This window comes from Oculina patagonica, chromosome 9, assembly GCF_052425735.1.
Source record: "Oculina patagonica isolate OP01 chromosome 9, crgOcupat, whole genome shotgun sequence".
NCBI lineage: Eukaryota > Metazoa > Cnidaria > Anthozoa > Scleractinia > Oculinidae > Oculina > Oculina patagonica.
The window spans coordinates 18,489-38,460 of record NC_135766.1 but is presented as its reverse complement, the minus strand read 5'-3'; the positions used below and the strand labels follow the sequence as shown (position 1 = coordinate 38,460).

The 19,972-nt window shown below is 40.2% G+C and overlaps 2 protein-coding genes across 3 annotated transcripts; both read right to left on the bottom strand.

Moving 5' to 3' along the window:
• Window positions 1–1,618: 1,618 nt before the first annotated feature.
• On the bottom strand, window positions 1,619–6,452 carry LOC144665387 (uncharacterized). Of its 2 annotated transcripts, none has more exons than XM_078526637.1 (4): window positions 6,254–6,452; window positions 4,237–4,326; window positions 2,681–2,981; window positions 1,619–1,759 (listed from the first exon to the last, which is right to left on the bottom strand). In XM_078526637.1, the coding sequence occupies exons 1-4, from the start codon at window positions 6,404–6,406 to the stop codon at window positions 1,698–1,700; spliced, it is 606 nt and encodes a 201-aa protein (XP_078382763.1). In that variant the 5' UTR covers window positions 6,407–6,452; the 3' UTR covers window positions 1,619–1,697. The 2 variants fall into 2 exon arrangements, with proteins under 2 accessions (XP_078382763.1, XP_078382762.1); XM_078526636.1 differs by having other exon boundaries at window positions 1,619–1,766; window positions 2,685–2,981.
• A 2,140-nt stretch (window positions 6,453–8,592) lies between these two features.
• On the bottom strand, window positions 8,593–18,961 carry LOC144665928 (uncharacterized). The gene is made up of 5 exons (XM_078527214.1): window positions 18,716–18,961; window positions 13,433–13,501; window positions 11,414–11,671; window positions 10,510–11,005; window positions 8,593–9,585 (listed from the first exon to the last, which is right to left on the bottom strand). The coding sequence occupies exons 1-4, from the start codon at window positions 18,866–18,868 to the stop codon at window positions 10,547–10,549; spliced, it is 939 nt and encodes a 312-aa protein (XP_078383340.1). The 5' UTR covers window positions 18,869–18,961; the 3' UTR covers window positions 8,593–9,585; window positions 10,510–10,546.
• Window positions 18,962–19,972: the final 1,011 nt, after the last annotated feature.

The following is a 19,972-nucleotide window of genomic DNA, read 5'->3' as shown; positions in this document are numbered from 1 at the left end:
CTCCACAGCGGCCCGCAGGGCCGCCGAGCGGAGCCCCATACCCATAGAAAATTCACAAAAATAGGAAAACCATGAACTTGAGTTTTCATGGTCATCATGGCTAGCGGCATGGCTCGCGGGCGCGTACGGCGTCGTACGTACGGTGTTGCGCACTTCAGAAATAGATAAACACTCATCTATTTGTTACTGGGCATCCAAGTTATGGTCAATTGACAGCTGTCAATACAAGGTATCCGCTGACCAGTATCACGTGATCATATCGCGGGCTCAGGTGTATAACTCATCGAGGTAACGCGTTTTTATAAAGTTGACCGCTGACCGAAAAATGGTTTTTCTATTGGATTGCGGGCTCATTAACTATTTTTTATGCCTACGGTCAGTGAATTCAGATATTTTAATAAAGGGCAAAGTAAATTACCGGGGAGCTCCGCTTTTAGGCTTGGCTAAATCTATTTAATACACACTAGCGTGTTGTCGCACGCGAGCTTTTGTTTTCGAAACTGAACACACTTCTTTGTTTGACTTCATTGTTTGTATGTGCACGCCTCATTATTAAGCCAAACAAAGGAGTTTTCTAATGAAGTGTGTTCTTGATCACGCTTTAAGCGTGCTAAAACCAATTTCTTTTGTCTTGTAGCGGAAGCGTGCCGTGAGCGTGCTATATGATATGAAGCTAAGTGCATGACCACTATAAACACATATTTATTTTTTATTTTATTTTTTTTAGCCAGAAAGGGGATTTATTTATTTTATAACCCTCCGATCTATTTCTACAACACGCTTTATCGCCAGTAAATTTATAGAAAAAAACCTACGTAATAAATTTAAAAATACTGCTGCTCCTACCTATCCTAGAATTATCACTATTGTTCGCCGGGGGGCAAACCACATTTATTTTGATCACCAGAGGAAAAGTGATGTTAATATATATTAAAAAATGTTTAAAATAAGTAATAGTAATTGGACTGAGTGGAGTACAATTAAGGGAGTAATCGGGCGAGTCATTTCGAAATCGGCCGAGCGCGCAGCACAAGGCCGATTTGAAATAACGAGCACCATTACTCTCTGAATTAAACGACACGAAGTTCAATTACTAATTACAGTAATCGTGTCAATAACGAAATTCGAGGTTAGGAAGTCTTTAGGAACCTTTTCTGTAAGAAAAAGTCAAAGGTAAATTCAATTGGTTGCTCAAAAAGTTAGAAAACCGCAAGAAAAACCCATTCAAATGCGCTTGATTGACGCGCGGATGGCGTAGGTGTCCAATTACAGGAATTCAATTTGAAGTTGCTCAAATTGGATACCTGTAATTGGACACCCACATGATCGCGCGCCGATTATGCGACAAATAGGCACGCGCAGAACCAATCAAAATCGAGAATTTTGTTATAGATACGATAGACAAATTCGGCTAACGTGTTTACATCGTTGTTGCCACCCAATTCAGACCATGTGATGATTCCTTTGGGAGGTTACAATTGTGCAATTTGTCACACGTAACTGAGCGCATGGGAGTATGAACGAACAGAACAACTGTAACCTCCCAAAGGAATCATCACATGATCTGAATTGGGTGGCAACAACGATGTAAACACGTTAGCCGAATTGGTCTATTAACGGTAAAACATCATTTTTTTCTACATAGCATTACTACATCGAAGTACGTTCAAAAAACAGAAGGTATGTTATTTAAAACTCTAGCTAAGTATGGCCGCACCACTTGAATCCTGCCTTTGACCCCCAGGCGACATTAACGGGACTTCGTACTAAAGAAAAAAGAAAACAAAAATCAGTAGGGTCAATATCAATAAAAAAAAAAAAATTCCATTTGAGTTCCTCATGAAGCGTGACGAATTAAACGCGTAGTTTTACTTTTAACACTTCAACGGTTTTGTCTGTTACGTGTCACTTTTGACCAATGAAACGTTTGCAGTCAGTTCGCGAAATTGACAACGTCTTGGCGCCATACGATCATGTTTTCTTTACGAGCTATCAATATTTTCAAGATTTACCCGCTTACTTCGATGAAAGTGTGCTATAAAAATGATTGCAATGGAGAGGATAAAAGATGAAAAGTTCGGAAAGAATTATTGTCCAGGAGTCGCTTTAGAACAAGATTATCAATGCTTGACTCATTTTTTCGAAGTGTCACGTTTTCAGATAAAACCGTTAAAGCCTGGTTTTCACAAGCGACGCAAGCACAAGCGCAAGCATAACAGCTCTTATTTCACCATGAAACCGGCCTCGACGCAAGCATAAGCACAAGCACAAGAACAAAGATCATTTTTTTTCCTTTTCTTGTGCTTGTGCTTGTGCTTGCGTTCCTATGAACATGAAAAAAAAAGGTCAGCTTCGAGCCAAAGTGGCGCATACTGCCGGAGCTTATCCCGGTTTCCTTAGCATTGAGCAGCTAGGAGTATTTCTACTCCCCCCTGGATGGGATGCTAGTCCATCGCAGGGAACCCCCCAGCATTATTTCGCCGGTACCCATTTATACACCTGGGTGGAGAGAGGCACTATGAGAGTAAAGTGTCTTGCCCAAGAACACAACACAGTGACCCCGGCCAGGGCTCGAACCCGGAACGCTTGCTCCGGAGTCCGGCGCGCTAACCATTAGACCACCGCGCCTTCCTCCTATGAACATGACGTATACATTAAAAACATAAAAAAGTAGCTTTACTTACAGAATCATTACAAGTGATTGGTGCCTGTCGATCCTTGATAAAACACAGGGCCACTGACCACATTGCCAATATTAGTTCAACCACAGTGAATGCATAAATTGAGCCAACAACAGCAAGCTCTTCTTTATGTTTAGAACTGAAGATAACAGGTGCATTAACTGGTTTGTAACCCTCCTTAGTTCCAGAATGGTACGCAAATGATTCTCCTCCAGCAATAGACAGCTCAGCTGCATTAGAATAGAGGATGAAGCTCGAGAGCATGCCACATGTCAGGGAAAAGCCCATGAATGTCATTACCTGTCAAATTAAAATCAAATGACATTTTTATTTTATTTAGCAAAAACACTTACAAAACTGCTGCTACCTTATAATATGCTACATTACAATATGGCACTTACAGTATTAAGATTACATTTTAAAAAAACTATCATGGTATATATAGTTACATTTCAATATGAAACACTACGTATAAATTGAAGACACTTTAATTATATAAACTGTTACAGGGCAACGCGCATTGCCGTGGCCACCCAACAAACTTTTTTACAAGTGTGCTCTGGTAATATTATTATTTGTTTGACAAGCACGGCTACTTGAAAAGTTAAATACGATCAAATAGATGCTTGTTACATCGTATTTACCAACAAAACGCAGTGAAAACGTTAAATATTACAAGATGACACTTGTAAAAAAGTTTGTTGGGTGGCCACGGTAAGGCGCGTTGCGCTGTAAAGATGGGTTAGGTAATAAAAAAATATTTGGGCATACAGTTAAGATTTTGATTTGACAATAAAGTACAGTGCATTACTGTGCTTATTTTATGTTATTCATCACATACAAGGAAAGCGTGAGCTATTAATTATTTACAAGAAAAAAGAACGATTTACAAAAAACAAATGCATTTACAAAACAGTAATGAAAGTGAACTTACAGCTATGATTAAAAAGAATTGTCTAGAAAAAAAGAAGCATATTAAATTCAATTACAGTATTTTGTCATTCAAATGACATGAAATCTGTGGCCAAGCCCAATGTTCCCATCAGTGCAACTTTAGGACTTAACAATGGCTCACAATACATGTATTGGCCGTTCCGAGGTTGTGCATGGAACTGGAGCGAGTTTCAATTTTTAAGTTATCGATAATCTGACACCACCACATGAAAGATCATGGTGTGATTGGTTATTTGACCAAGTTTGATGCTTTTAGAATGACCAGAGACAAAGTTATGGGCCTTGAATCATGGTTAAAAATCCAAACGACGAATGTTGCCAAACATTTTCTGAACTTTTCCGAAAATTTCCAAGATTTTAAAGATTGCCAAGGAAGATCCCAAGATGTTGCGACTCAATATTGATAAACCTTAGCTCAATTGAGCATTGAAACATGGTACATGTAAACTCTGCGAATCATGATTGATCAAAAATGATATCACACAGGTGTGGATATCACTTTTATCCACACATGAGTGATACCATTTTTCTCGATTTGCTACCACTCGCTATACCACTGCAGTTTATATAATAAAATTCAGTTCTACATGTAAGCACGTACCAAATGTTGAGGAATAATAAACTCATAATTTGTCATCTTTTGCAGGCATTTAAAAGTAATGAAGACACCAAATGAACCAGTAATGGCAACCTGTTGAACAAATGCAACTTTGGTTGAGAAGCTAATCAAATAATGTTCTTAAATACAGGCACATTAAAAACTAAGGATAAAGTACTGTTATATTTATTCGATTAAGTGCCCTGGGCGCTTATTATTTTTTTGGACCTTGAGAGTGGGCGCTTATTCGAGATGCCTCCGCTTACTAAATTTTCACCATTTTAGCAAGCGGTAAGTTTATTTTGTAGATGTACTAAAGCAGAATTTTAACTGTTCAGTGAATGTTTCTGTAAAATACTAAGAAAACTCGGTATTCAAAAAAGTCTTTGAGTGTAGTAGTACTTAGTTAACAACATTCAGCCCAATTGTCACTAAGATCAAAACTCTTCTTGTACACTTCAGATTTTTTGGAGGAGTGGGGCAGGGTGGGCGCTTATTCGAGGTTGGGCACTTAATGGAATAAATACAGTTTACCTGTTAAAACCGAAAAATAGACAGCAATACTCAGACACCACTCATCGGTTTGTCACTGTGATATTGCAGATTTTTATTATAATTATTAGTCTAGATAGCCCATCAGGTGACACATTTCATATCTTCAGGTTAGGGCCATTCCATTTTATATCCCCCCCCCCCACCCCCTCCCTCCTTCCACTGGCCTCTGGGGACAAGATTGCAGGTAATCAAAATAGACTAACTAGTCAAATTCAGATTTGGCCAGATCTCGCCTTCGGCTTAGCCCACCCGCAAAATCTTTTTTACTGTGGCGATTTGATCACCGCTAGTTTTTATGCGTGCAAACTTGTGGTGATTTCACAGCGATTTTATTGCAGTTGTGATATCCCGGCGACTTCATACAACTTCTGCGTGGCAAAAATTACATTGAGTTGTACGACAAAAATCGCCTGTGTAAACACAACCTGGCAGGTTGGTATAAACGGGCCCTAATTACAAATGTGCAGGCATCAAGGCGTGCGAGGCAAGGCAGAGAGGCATGCATACCTGCTAACTCTCCAGATTTTCCAGGGAGTCTCCAAGTTTTTCATCAAATCTCCCGGCCTGATTTTTGGAGAGTATTCATACATTGTCTTAAATAATATCCTTACAATGCAAAGATTTCTAGACGTCTTCAGATTTTTGTACTCTGGGGGTTGGCAGGTACGGGCATGGGAGGCAGAAAATGCCAGAAATCCCTACTCCAAATAAAAAGGCTAACCGCAAGCTACCTAAGCTAACAGTAAGCTAACCGAAGTGCTATATTAAGGCTAACCGTAGTGCCATTTAGGCCCGGGGGGCACTCCCATACATGAGCTATATAGGTATGTGCCGCTGTGAAGGGTATGGTTTTCAAGCAGTTTAGTCTGGGATAGGGTATAAAAATCAGAGAGTTTTGGTCTAGAAAAGGGTAGCATTTGCCGGGAAACCGATCGACGGTATGGCAAATAAAGTCCAGAAACTCGGAAGAGAAAGAGGCTTTCCTAAACGTAAATAAAATAATCGCGGCATCGTTGTTCACAGATGGTTTTTTATTAAAACACTGATAATGATACAGTTCTAACAAAATGCAAGTCTGGGATAGGGTAGGGATTTTCAGTGTCTAGTCTAGTATAGGGTTGCAAAAATCAGCTGAACATGGTCTGGTATAGGGTAAGGGCATCAAATTCCCAGCGGCACACCCCCACCCAAAAATATACCGGGTGCCCCCCCCCCCCCCCGGGCACTTAGGCTAACCGAAGTACTTCGTAGACTATAATAAAACCGGAATGGATCGCATGCCTCACTGGTCCTCACTGCGTCGCACTTTGTGATAACCCAAAGTTAGCAACGTATATATATAAACCAGAAAAGTATTCTTGAATCCAAAAGGAACGAGGGTCGTGAATTTCGGAGGTTAATTGTACTTAAACATCCGTATATTGGACAACGTTAATCAAAATACATGAACATGTAAATCTCTCACCCAAACTCCAGTCCAAATGGGCATACCGAGTCCACTGAGCCACCATTGAATTCGAGCGCGTTCCACGATTCCCAGCACTATCAACCACAAAGCTATCCAACACTGGATCACGGACAAAACACGCAGGAGTTTTATCTTCATGGTTAATGCCATTTTCGTTTTGCGGAAAAAGTCGAGCAGACTCCTGAGCGGACCAAATCACAGCAGCAGCAAACAGGAGCAAACAGTCTCCGCTGACCTGAAAACTTCCAAAAGTCTTCCCCGCCGGGGTGGGGACAATCTGAGGCTTGTTTATCAGTGGAGGTCACGCGAAAACAAAATAATTATAAACCCTGTCACACTCAGGAGCTTCGATCAGGTCAGACAAAAACAAAAGGACAGACATACAAGTTTAAAATACAACTTTCTCTAAAACGGAAACCTTCCGGTGTCAGACAGCGGATTTGCCCCCCCCCCTCCTCCCCCGGACCAAATCTGCTAGAAATATGGTCACCCATAGCGGATTTGGTACCTCTACCAAACTTTTATTTTAGGGTTTGTTTAATCATACTAGCCTGCGTTGCAGACCCTGGTTGCAGACGAACAAAACCCAACGCAGGCTAAATCATACTTGTTAATTTATTGAACCCAAGTGTTTGATTACTTTTTCACTCACCAAATTCGTAAGGCCGGACCAAATCTGCTAGCGGATTTGGTCTCTCCCCCCCCCCCCCCGGACTAAAGGCGCTAGGGAATATGGTTCGGGGGAGACCATATCCACTAGCAGATTTGGTCCGGGGGACCACCTCCAGAGGCGGGGGGGGGGGAATCCGTTAGGACACCGGCCGGCTCCAAATGCCCGTCTTAGAGAGGTGTCCGTATTACGGACAAAATCCAGATCCCCGGTGAGAGTTTTGTCTGAAAATGTCTCCCGCTATTACTAGCCTGTGTACAGCCGTTCCGCTCCGCTCAAAAAAATCGCTCAGCTTTTTTTGAGCGGAGCGGGACGGCTGTACACAGGCTAGCTCCCGCGAAGGGGGGGGCTCCCATATGAAAGTGATGGGGATGCTCGTCGTCTCGCTTAGGGGTCAACCTCGTTCCCAGGGGTGTTCCGGGCAAAACACCAATTTTTTTAGCCATATGGTCTCGTTTAGGGTTATACACGAAAAAATAAACTCTATTCTTAGTTTTTTGGTATCTTTTAGGGGTCAAGAAAAGCTTGAGCCACACCCAGATTGGTCTCTTTTAGGGCTTCTTTTTAAAATTTCCGACGAGCATCCCCATACGTTTCATATAGGAGTCCCCCCGGGGGCTAGCTATTCTGGACTCTCGCTATAACGGACACTTAACAACGCCCCGAGCGTGTCCGCTATAACGAGAGTTTACTGTAAAATGACTGAAAATAGGCAGGAAAGAGATGGCTGTATCTCGTGTGTGGACTGGTGTTGAATAAGCACAAGGTTAACCCCTCAATAATGTCCCAATACCTACTATCCCCCCTCCCCCCCCCCCCCCCACACACACACCTCCCCGATAACAGCAAAAAGATGATTAATTCACGTACGGAAACAACTTCCCTCAAAAAACAACAACCTTGTGTCCTGTTAAGGCTGGTTCTCATATAATCGCACCGATCGTTTCTATCGCCTATGTCACTTCAAAAAGTGGTCTTGCGATCGGGCGATTACATGAGAACATTACACAGACGATCGCTAACGTGCGAGAACTACTTTCACGCAGGGAGACGATTAGCCTATGTTGCAGACGAACTCAGTGAAATCGAGCTGCGCACCTTTCCGTAACGACAGTCACACTTTTACATGTGTTTCGTTTTACGAAGGACGACAGCAAAAAAGCTCTCTCAGCAGAAAACAATCAAACAAACAAAATTGAAGCAAATATGTCGAATTTACTACTTTATTTATAATGCCATAATTAAGCTGACTGCTAAATAAATAATAAATATGCACATCTCTTCTTAAGACAGTGTCACCAACTCTGTACTACAAGTGATCTGTCTTAAGTCGCTGAATATATCGGAACTCATTCGGTTCCAATTTATATTCGTTGTGTTGTCTGCTCCATAATACGTACCTCACATTTTACATATTTTGCATTCAAATTATTTCCAAATTGGACAGCATGTAGTCCAATTACGTATACGAATCTTTAATTCCGTAACTAAATACATGTGTGTTGTTTTAGAGACAATTAAAACACCTACATGTGTCACACGCGCGAGCGGGGAAGGCGCGAGAATGAGTCGCGCGACGCCTTCTCAGCCTGCGTAGCCGGCGGTTTTTATTGGGGTTAACGCGTGCGCGAGTAAGCGGGGAAGCCGTGACAACGAGCGGCGAAGCCACGAAGGGCCTGCCTTCGCTGCTCGTTGTCACGGCTTCGCCGCTTGCTCGCGCGCGCGTTAACCCCAACAAAAACCGCCAGCTACGCCTTCTTAGCTTCGCTCGCCGACAAGCGCGTCAGTTCTCGCAACTTAGCCGCGGGCGTGTGCGGTCCGAAAGCCTGGAACAGATTTACTTATACTTGCTTCAATTCAATCGTCTTGGTATTTTACAAAGAGCTTTCGATTCTCTCTAAAGGAGCACTGACTGCTATATATGTACACGCATATCTTAAAATTGTTGAGTATTTCGCTCTAAAACTCAGTACCGAGTACTACAAAGTTCAACAAAATGTTTGATAAAAAGTACTACAAAGCTTTTGCTATTTGAAAAATACACTCTTTTTTTCTATAAGAATACAGTTTTTCCGACCCAGGCTGAATATTCTTATTTTTCTGCCGATTTCAGGCTAAAAATATTCTTATGAACATTCTTAGAAAATACCGTTTGACATTTTCGTTTTAGCAAGTATTGAGTAATCAATTACAAGTGTTTGGTGTCCAGATCTATATGGTGTTGCATTGTGCACATAAACCATTGCTTTTCGTTGCAGCCTGGCCGTTTTGGTTTGGCTTTAAACAAAGCATTCCTCACAGAGATAAAGTGACGGAAATGAAGATACCTGATTTCGTTTCAACTAAAAACTATATTCTTTCCAAAATCTAAGCCTCGGGTTTACTCTTAAAATATTCTTAAAAATTCGCAAATTTCAGCCTCGATATTCTTATAAACTGGATTCTTATAAAATAAAAAGAGTGTAATACCTTAAACGAACACGTTAAAAACTTGAATGCCTTTAATTAAATAGAAGTTGTGTCACACTTGTGCTACATGTGCGTTCTTTGCGTCGCGCTACTTGAATTATTGTGACAAGGTTGACGTGCTACTTGGAGTGAATGAGATAAAACGCCATATGGGTATATGTCACAGCTCAGCCTGATAGTCTTCTCAGTGCTATAAAGAAAGCAATAGTACAAGTGAGAACTACATGTAATCGCATTTGCACAAAAAAGAAAATCAACGTAAGTTTAGTACAGGGAAGTTACGCTGAAATAGAGTCTGAAGAAGCAGCTCAATTGGCCATATTATAAATGTGACCACAGCACAGAGATAAAGACCTTAAAGTTCTGAAGGAGCGACATATGTGAAATGGGTCACACGCGCACACATGCCTGGGTGGACAGAGGCACTTTGAATGTAAAGCGTCTTTCCGCAATGATCCCAGGGGGCGCTTGAACCTAAAACACTCAACGCTGAGTCTAATGCGATAACCATTTGGCTACCATACCTCACACCATCCCACTCTTTACCACAAGTAAATTGGTAATCTCCCCAAGTTTAAAGGGGCTATGTCACGCAATTTCAGACAATTTCGGCACTGACCAACTGGTCATAGAATTAACTAATTAACTAACTACTGTAACTATATCACAATAACGACTTAAAACAGTAGAAGAACTCAAAAGAATCACAGAAATGCCAAAAAGCGGCATGGATGGGCAAAATTCGAGAAGAATAAAACGGATTGCGTTCGGGTAAACTTGAAAAACGTCGGCCCGACTTTTTTCAAGTTTATCTCAACTTGTATGAAAGTGTCATTACAATGCTCAAAAATCATCCTTGTTTCTTATGTGGCCGTAAATTTGCCAATAAAAGACTATTGTCAATTTAAAGTTTAGAGCTTTTAATTAACGAAAATAGATAGAATTACCTAAAATACTGTGACCTAGCCCCTTTAAATTGCAAATGAGGAAAAACAGAATTTCCGGCCTATTTCCCCCATTGCGGTAAAGGCTGTAAGAGATAGAGTATAAGGGTTTGCCTACAGTCTAGCAAAAATAAAGCCAAACAAACAAACAAAAAAAAGATCAGAAGTACCTGTTTCTGTAATGTGTTTTTTTTTTTAAGAAAAAGCTTATTGTCCTCCTTTCTCAGGACCCTCTGGAGTAACCCTCACAAATTGAGACTGAACTCCCTCAGCCCCAGGAGGCACATGGACCGTCTGATCATGAGGTGGGCCTGACACAGTCCCCGATGAAGGTACCTGGACCACCTGACCTTGAACCACATGAGGTTGTCCTACAAGGCCCCCGGATGTTGGCACCTGGACTATTTGAGGTTGCATTCCAACAACCCCAGCTGTCGGCCCCCGGTACATTTGCGGTTGGCCAGGTACATGCACAACTCCTCCAGCAGGCATTTGGACCATTTGAGGGTGCATCATCTGAGGGTGTGCTCCTACAGCTCCTGATGAGGACACAGGAACGGCAACAACTCCTCCGGCTGCTTGCATAGGGATGGCCACAGGAACACCACCAGGACCCTGCCCCATGATGTAACCACCCTGGTTACTGACGTAAACCACTGAGGTTGCCTAAACAAGAAATAGCAAAATGCACTGTGAAATAACTGATAAGCTACTGATGTAAAAAAATCCCTAACCTCCTACATCTTTTTCCCTTTTACAATATAAGGAAGCTTTAAGCCATGCGGCCCATACTGCCAGAGCTTGTCCAGGTTTCTGTAGCATTACTGAAGACTTAGTGGCTAGGAATATTTTTTACTATCCCCTGAATGTGATGCTAGTCCATCACAGGGTACCCCCCCCCCCCCCCCAGCATTATTTCTCTGGTAACCATTTATACACCTGGGTGGATAGAGGCACTATGAGAGAAAAGTGTCTTGCCCAAGAACACAACACAGTGAGCCCAGCCAGGGACCGAAACCTGATAAGAAACTGAGAATTAAAAACAGCAACAAAAATCAAGAGCATGTACTGCACCTGGTTAGATTGGGTGGTACAGCAGGCACAAGCATTAACATAACAGCACAGGACAGCAGCCCATATTCCAATGGCAAACTCGACAATACCAAGCACCAAGGTGATCGCTGTAATGGCCATTTCTGCATCATAGTTATACCAGTGATCATAATATCCATACCAGTAATGATGATAAATTGCAATGGAGGTGCTGAAACAGATGATTATGACTCCACCAAACACAGCTGAGGTGATAGCAAAGCCCATAAATGCAGCAGCCTAGGAAAAAAAAAAAAGATTAAAAAAAAACATACATGTAAGTTATTAAAGGAACTATGTCACAGATTTGAACAGCCCAAATTTAAATTTTGTGTCGTTTATATATTTGTGTCTCTAATCCACAAATGGCTCAAGCGACTTGTCCTTTGCAGAAATCATTTGATTGACACTGAGTTTGTTTCTTATCTGCACTTACAATGTACTGTCTAGTCTTAAACAACAAGGCACAGTTGTTCGAAGGGTAGATACAAATCGCTATCCAGTAGATAGCTATAGCAATCTATCTGTTGAATAGGGTTATCAGCCCTTCAAACAACTGGGCCCAGAGGGCTGAAAATTTTTTAAACAAAAAAAAACCAGAACAGAACAAACATAATTCAACAATTTCTTAAAATACATGTATCAACATTATTTTCTCTTTTCATATCCAGTGAGAGAGATTGGCAAGTCTGCTAATGAAGCAAACTGGCAAACTGAAAAAGTAGCCACATCTTGTGAGCAGAACACCCTCAGTACACCTGCAGCAATATTATGAGTGAAAACTGTAAGAAATAGTCAATCATGCAGAGTCACTGGTCGGTGAAAAAAAACAACAACAAAGGAGATGCCAAATTCCAGAATCAGCACACTGTAGGTGATATAAATGCCTCATTTCAAAATTAATCAGCTGCCACAGATGAATTTGATTATTTATATTAACCCTGTACTGGTGCCCTATTTATCCAGCAGTCTCCTGCAAATCAAACGAGCAACTTGCAGCAGGTCTGCTTAAGCCTCCCCTCCCTGATTACACCTGATTACACTACAGTAGCCCCCCCCCCCTGCTAGATATATTCCCAGACTTTATTCTTATGACAATAAATGTGTTTGTGTCAACCTACAGTATGTTGGATATGACCTCTCCCCTAGGTTCCGTGAGTCAATATGATACCTATAAACTCTACACAGTTTCATTTGTATACAAAAGTCATGTAGTTGATGTATCACCTTCAAAATATTTATTTAGTTGAATTATTTTTTTGGTATTCCTTACCATGAGTGTCTCCTTAAATTTCATGTGATTTTAGAAAACAATTGAAGTTAATTGGAGGTAACTAGCTATGGAAAGCCATCAAAATATTTTCACATTCATATCATTAAAATCTTAATACACCCCAACACTGCAAAAAAAAATAAACAAACATCGCATCACAGCAAGAAAATTTGACAAACCACCGTCACAGCAATATATATTTTTAATATATCGCATGGTTTGAACGTCCGCATGTGATATAATACATATGTATTTCTTGAAGACAATGATCATTACCTCAACTTTTTTTACACAGTGGACATCTTCACCACAGAGATCCGAGTTACTTATCAATAGAAACGGCTTTGGATTGGAAGCTAAATCATATTAACCATTTACTAGTCAGACAATATTTGACTGTATTTTGTTACAATTAAATTAAACATATGGTATGTGCTTTTAAACAAAGAAGGACGGATCAATGAAGATATTAGTCTGAGCAAAATTTAGTTCTGACAAGTGTGAGACAAAAAACCTTAACACTGCAAATATTTTTGTTTCACCGAACACCGTAGGTTTAAAAACGTAAACATCGCACTCCGTAGGGTTTGACATCACTGCAACACCACAAGATGGGATTTTATCAATCGCCGCAACACACATAATAAATAGCAACACTACAAATTCCCATGTCCCCTTCATTAATCTGTCCATACTAATGAAGTATCTGAGGATAAAAAATAACTTACAAAAGCTTGGCTAGATGAGTTCCTTTCCCTGCTGCTTGCTGGAATCCCAAGTGATCCAGTGATAATCATCTGCAATACAGCAGCCAGAAAAATGAGTCATTACCAAACAGAATAAAGGATATTTAATCACATAAGCATCGCCCCGAATAACGCTGCCCTCGATAAGCGCCGGATTTGGGACAAAAAAATTATACCAGCACTGCCCTCAAATAAGCGCCGCAGTCCCGATGCGACACTTATTCAAGGAATTCTGTTTAACTAAAAACATCACTACAAAGGAACTCTAAACAAACTTGGACATTTCTTTCCATCAAATGCGATGTTTTGCAGTTCAAAGTGATTGTTTTGCCACTCGCCCATTAAGTTTTTCTATCCAACATTCTTACAATATCAGTGTACAATGTAGTTCTGTAAACTAAATGTTGTGAAGGCCACGAACTTTGCCAGGACAGCTAGCTAGCACCACTTCTCTCTTCAGCAAAAGATAAATAATGACAATCATAACCAAGCGGCTACGATTGGGGAAATGGCAAATAGCCACTAATAGAGGTTGGCCAATATTAATGCTTCAATCTTCAGAATAGGCCATTTTGGAGTTGTGCAGGGAACTGGGACAAGACTCAAATTTTAAACAATCGGAAAACAGACACCACTACATGAAAGATCACATCAAGGTTGGTCTTTTGACCAAGCTGGATGTATTAACATTGAACAGAGACTGAGTTACAGATCTATCTTGAATTAAACATGGTTCAAAATCCATACAAAAAGGGGGAATTTTCTACCAGCATCCCCCAAAACCATATAAACTATATATTTTTTTTTTTTTATCGTATCTACAGGTGTATAACAAAATTTTCGATTTTTTTTTGTCTGCACCTATTTGTCGCATAATTGGCACACGAACACATGGGTGTCCAATTACAGGTATCCAATTTGAACAACTTCAAATTGGATACCTGTAATTGGACACCCACCCGATTTGCACGTCAATCATGTGTATTTAAATGGGTTCTTTCTTGAGCGGTTTTCCTAGAGTTTGTACAACCAACTGAATTTACCTTTGACTTTTTCAGACAAACAAGGTTTTCAACTTAAACTTTCTAACCTCCAATTTAGTTACTGAAACGATAAATAAGTAATGGGACCTCGTGCCGACAATTCAGAGATTAATCGTACTCGTAATTTCAAATCGTCCTCGTGCTGCCTGCCCAGCCGCTTTTGAATTAACTTGCCTGATTACTCTCTGAATTGTACTCCACTCAGTCCAATAACTAAAATTACTAATAAATTTATATTTATTTATTTCATTTAAGGTATATTTTTTTATCATTTCTGCAACAACTGTAAAATCCTGCCGTGAACCTACAATTTGGAAGGAGCTGACTGGAAATCGAGCTATGCTTTCCCATTTTTAAGAGTATCACTGACAGAAATTATAAAAAAAATAACAATAATTATCGGCTAAGAGTTTGTAATTGTATGGTTTCGGGGGAATCGAAGCTCTCTCAAAATTTAATTAAAGACATTTGAATGTATGGATTTTGAACCATGTTTCCAGGTCCATACCTTGGTCTCTATTCATCCCAAGATCGAGCATCAAGCTTTGCCAAATAATTATAACCAATCACACAATGATATTTTTATGTAGTGGTGTTAGTTTATCAAAATGGTTAAAACTCAAAGCTCGTCCCAGTTCCTTTGCATCTCCAAAATGGCCAATTTAAGTGCAAGGTCACTTAGAAAGTTCATGTTTTAATTTAATTTCAGTGCAAACATGGCAGCAAACGCGTGTTTGAATTTTTATCAGTTGTCACCACAGTACACCTTCTATTTTAGACTCTTTTTTGTCACTAGCTTGGTGGAAACAAAGCCAAACTTATTACATTCCTGCTGGCCATTAAAAAGGGGCAAAAAAAAATCAAACAAACAGAAGAGCCCTTATCAGGACAGCGAAATGGTGGCTCCACCTCCTAAATAGGGGTGAATGCTTTTTAGAGATTTTACAGTTTCACATTATTTTTATATACTGACAATGTTTTCAGGAACATGCTTACTGGCTGCTAATCTTAATAGGCAACCCTCCAAGTTAAGTCCATTTTAGTCGCCATGGCGACTAAAATTTTGGGGCTGGCGACTAAATTGGAACTGAAGTCGCCAGATTGGCGACCTAAATTGAGAAGAAGGATTTAAAGCGTGAGCTTAATTTACCGACTAAAATTTTTCACTTTCACTGGCAACCAGACTTAAACAGTTGGTGGCCAAATAGCCAGTAAGGAAAAAAAAACTTGGAGGGTTGATAGGGGGTGGGTGCTTAATGGGTGGCTGTTTAATATAGAGGTTCAACTGTATTATTCTGAAATTACGAATAGGGGATGTCTAATAAAACGTATACAAACAGCTTGAAAATGGCTACTACTGAGACCTGTGTAGCTAGGCATAGCCGAAAAAATGCTCTTGGATAACATGTACATATGTAGCAGCCGTGCATGTGCTGGATAGGTAAATACAAGGCATTTTTTATGTCCGAGGAAGTTCATGTGCCATGGATCAGATTTTAACACCTTGCCATCACAGTCAACATGCAACAAGGCAAACAGTTGTAATCACGACTGTCTGTGATTTAGCTTAATTTTGTGAGACTGACCAACTGCTTTTGCTTATCTTAGTGACAGAATATGGCATTGTAATCTAACTAGGTGACTGACTGTAAGAGAGGCAAAATACAAATGGTGACTGCATCCACATACATGTAATAGAGGTGAATGCTGAGGTTTTTTGACTGTACTAATTCTAATAAATTAAGCATTAAATAAATGGGAATTTATAAGATAATAGTAATGATTTTCCACATAGTGGCTCTTGTTGATCCCACTGATTCCAGATCGAATTGTAATTTGGCAGTGTTGGTTTTTGTGGAGGGAGGTAAACCATAGAGCCTGGAGAAAACCGTTGGAGCAAAGACGAAAACCAACAACAAACTCAACTTACATATAACGCCAGGATAAGGAATCAAGCCCGGGCCACAATGGTGGGAGGCAAGCGCTCTCACCACTGTGACATCCCTGCTCCCTACATTGTACTGCAGACACTGTGAGTAATCTGACATGTTTATTAACTCACTTGACAAAATGCATTCATGCCAATTAATTCTTCCCGATTATCCAGGAATCTCCGGGTTAAAGACCTAATCTACCAGACTCCCGTTCTAGTTACCAAAATCTCCTGGATATGAAGGAGAGTGTTAAAACTTCTATGTTCATGCTTATATTGGCTGCAGATTTTTTTTTTTTTTTTTTTTTTTTTGGGGGGGGGGGGGATTTTAAGATATTTGATGCATTTTTGTGGATGACATGGTTTTCTAGACGGACAAGTCATCAAAAAGCCATGATCTTAAATTCACACTAGACGAACAAATCGTCAGACGACTTGTCAGTCTAGACGATTTGTCCGTCTTCTAGTGTGAAAACAGCCAATAATGTATCAGTCCAATCGAAGGTTCAACATTCCTCCCCCGGGCAACTCCCCAGGCATTTAAATTTTTGGAAACTTGACATTCAAATTCCCGCCTACCTGGGCCAAAATGCCGTTTGAATGCCCCACAACAAGCCGCCCCATTTTCTGTGATCAAACGTCCCCACCCCCGGGAAAAATTAATAGTTAAGCAGATATTAACTGTTTTATCTATCTAGTTTCTTATGCTCGTAAAATCCTGTCTGCACACCGGCTTTTATAACATTATAGACCACGCATTTTCCCCTCTATTCTATAGTTACATAGAAGACAACCAATAAATAAAAGATAATTGATCTCCCCCATGATTATAAACCCGTGTGCGTTTACTGGGACACGTATATAAACCAGAAATCAAGTCCGCGTTCAAATTTCCTACCCCCTATGTGTTTGGATCAAATTCCCCACCCCCGGGAAGACTTTGATTATCAAATTCCCTTCCACCCGGGAAGGCAAAGGCATCAAATGCCCAGGGTATGCCGGAGGGGGGCAGGGGGGGGGGGGATGTTGAACCTTCGATTTGACTGATACATAATACCACAGGCAGACCACCCTATGTGTTCGTGGTTAATAATTGTTGACATAAGGTTATGTTGAAATCAATGGCGCATATAGAAGATATATAGAGAAACATTACGTCGGCTTCGATTTACTACAAAATATAAAATTTACTCTAAATGATTCAATAAAAGTTAAGATGAAATGCTGAATGTGTCTTGTGTCGTGTTTTTTGCCGCCCCGAGCCCTTTAAGACGTTTATTTTCTGTCAAACATCAAACGCACGTGCCCTAATTTTCTTTTGTTATTTTATTTGATGTTTGAAAGATGTGTCAAATTTCCTTTTGTTATTCGCATGTTTCAAATTCCTTTGATCCAGAATTTTGCACTGATCATATGGAGAAAGCTACTTTTGAGACTTCGGGATCGCTTTACTCGAAAAATATTGGAAGTGTGAAGCTCTAATTCAGCACAAGGACAGAGAAATATCTAGTCGATCGGATGCCGGTGTTTTCGAGGCGAGAATTTTGATGGTTTAGCGTCAGTTCCAGCTTGAATAAGACAAGGTCGCGACCGCCGGCGGTAAAGCTGCCTGCCTTGTTCTCTCTTCTCTCTCTCTTCTAACGGTCGCTAAATGATCTTGCAAAATAAACGTCTTAAAGGGCTCGGGGCGGCAAAAAAACACGACACAAGACACATTCAGCATTTCATCTTAACTTTTATTGAATCATTTAGAGTAAATTTTATATTTTGTAGTAAATCGAAGCCGACGTAATGTTTCTCTATATATCTTCTATATGCGCCATTGATTTCAACATAACCTTATGTCAACAATTATTAACCACGAACACATAGGGTGGTCTGCCTGTGATAATACTAGAATACAAGAAACAGCAACATTTATTAATTTTCTAAAGAAGTAAGGCTAATATAATAAGTAGATATCAACATGAAAAATCTTAAGCCTTTACTCAGCGGGTTCAGAGGAGTTTTAACTCCTCTGTAACCGCTTAACGTATAAAAGGTTGAAACGATTCGGTCGACGACTTCGACAGTTTTCAAATTAATACTACGAAATGATTTAAAGTGCCGAATATTCATTTGCGAACCTTGCCGAATAGTCGGTCGTTTCGATTTTAACAGTCCGCAAATGATAATAAGCCCGATCCAATGATGATGACACAGCATATCTTTCTGCAAATACTACTGTGCGTTTCTGTATGCGATTAACACTTCTTCGGCATATTTACAAGTTTTACAAACAAAACTCACCCAAACGCCGCACCAGATACCAAAACATCCCTCTCCGGTCCAGAAATATCCTTCCACCCGATCGACGATTCCAAAAATAAAAAGCAAAACTCCAACAATAATGTGCGCTAACGCAACAAGCCTTGCTATTTTCAACGTCTGTGCCTCCGCCATGATGGATTTTAGGCAAACCTTGACGACAAAAACAAAAGGTTTCTGAATATATTAATAGGGAAATCAAGCTGGAAAGAATTGTTTTGCCGCCATTTTGAATATCAAGTTGGCCGCGAAAGCCCTGGGTCGAAGATGAATGGGCCGCTGAACCTGACACCTCAGGCTCGGGTGTTTTGCAAAATAAATCATGTGTCAACGTCGTTGATATTTTCATTCTCTTCAAGACCCTAATTCTTTGTTATAGGACTCCGTAACGTTAAAATGAGACAAAAATAATTGTTTGGCTCGGATTTTTTTTTTCTTTTAGTGCTAGTTACGACGAGAGGTAACCTCGTTCCCAGGGATTTCCCTTGGTAATTTTGAACGGGCGAGAATGCTGGCAGACAAAATTTGCCTTGAAAATTGTTGATGATTTTAGGTCGTGCAAGAACCGGGTCGACGGAGATGGAGAAGAAGGCAGGGAGTACGGCCTTAGCTTAATTAAGCATTTTTCGACAATTTTATCTTAAATTTGTATTGTCAAAAGCGTAACTTATTTTCAGTGTTCTTACACTTCTAAAGGCCTATAGGAAACTCAAATTCTTCACATAAATGCTGTCTGTCTATTATAGTTGTGACCAGGAAGAAGGCCTAGCCGGTCAGCGGTTAATTTTTAGTGGTTGTACCCAGTCCTCGCTAAAATTCAAAACAAGATGGCGTCAGCTACGCCATCGTCACGAAAAAACTTGCAAGTTATAGGAGGTCAGATACATTTAAGAAACACAAACAAGTTTAATATTGGTGTAAAAAGAAACAGGAAGATATTCATCACTTTATTCAGCATGTCCAGTTAACGTTAAACACACATTATGCCTTATTTTGTATGCATTTCTTCAAAATAAAACAAAGCATTTTTCAATCCAAAGAAGAATAAATTTGAAAAAAGAGTATAGTTAAAGCATTTTGGGGGCAAAAAACGAGCATTGCAAAGAAATGCTAGTTTTACTAGCATAATCGAGACGGGCCTAGCAGGGAGTAAGGAAGGGGAAAGTGAAAAAATAACTTTCTTGCATTGTATTATATATAAGCTATATTGTTAGGTGCGGTACCAAAGGGCATAGGCGT

Coding starts and splice junctions, on each gene's coding strand:
- LOC144665387 (XM_078526636.1), bottom strand. CDS start 6,406: ATGGCATTAACCATGAAGATAAAACTCCTGCGTGTTTTGTCCGTGATC. Junction 2,982..4,236: donor TTATTATTCCTCAACATTTG/GTACGTGCTTAC, acceptor TTAATTTGACAG/GTAATGACATTCATGGGCTT. Junction 1,767..2,684: donor CAATCACTTGTAATGATTCT/GTAAGTAAAGCT, acceptor TTTTTTCTTTAG/TACGAAGTCCCGTTAATGTC.
- LOC144665928 (XM_078527214.1), bottom strand. CDS start 18,868: ATGGCGGAGGCACAGACGTTGAAAATAGCAAGGCTTGTTGCGTTAGCG. Junction 11,672..13,432: donor ACTCATCTAGCCAAGCTTTT/GTAAGTTATTTT, acceptor TTTTTTTCCTAG/GCTGCTGCATTTATGGGCTT. Junction 11,006..11,413: donor GTACCACCCAATCTAACCAG/GTGCAGTACATG, acceptor TTTCTTGTTTAG/GCAACCTCAGTGGTTTACGT.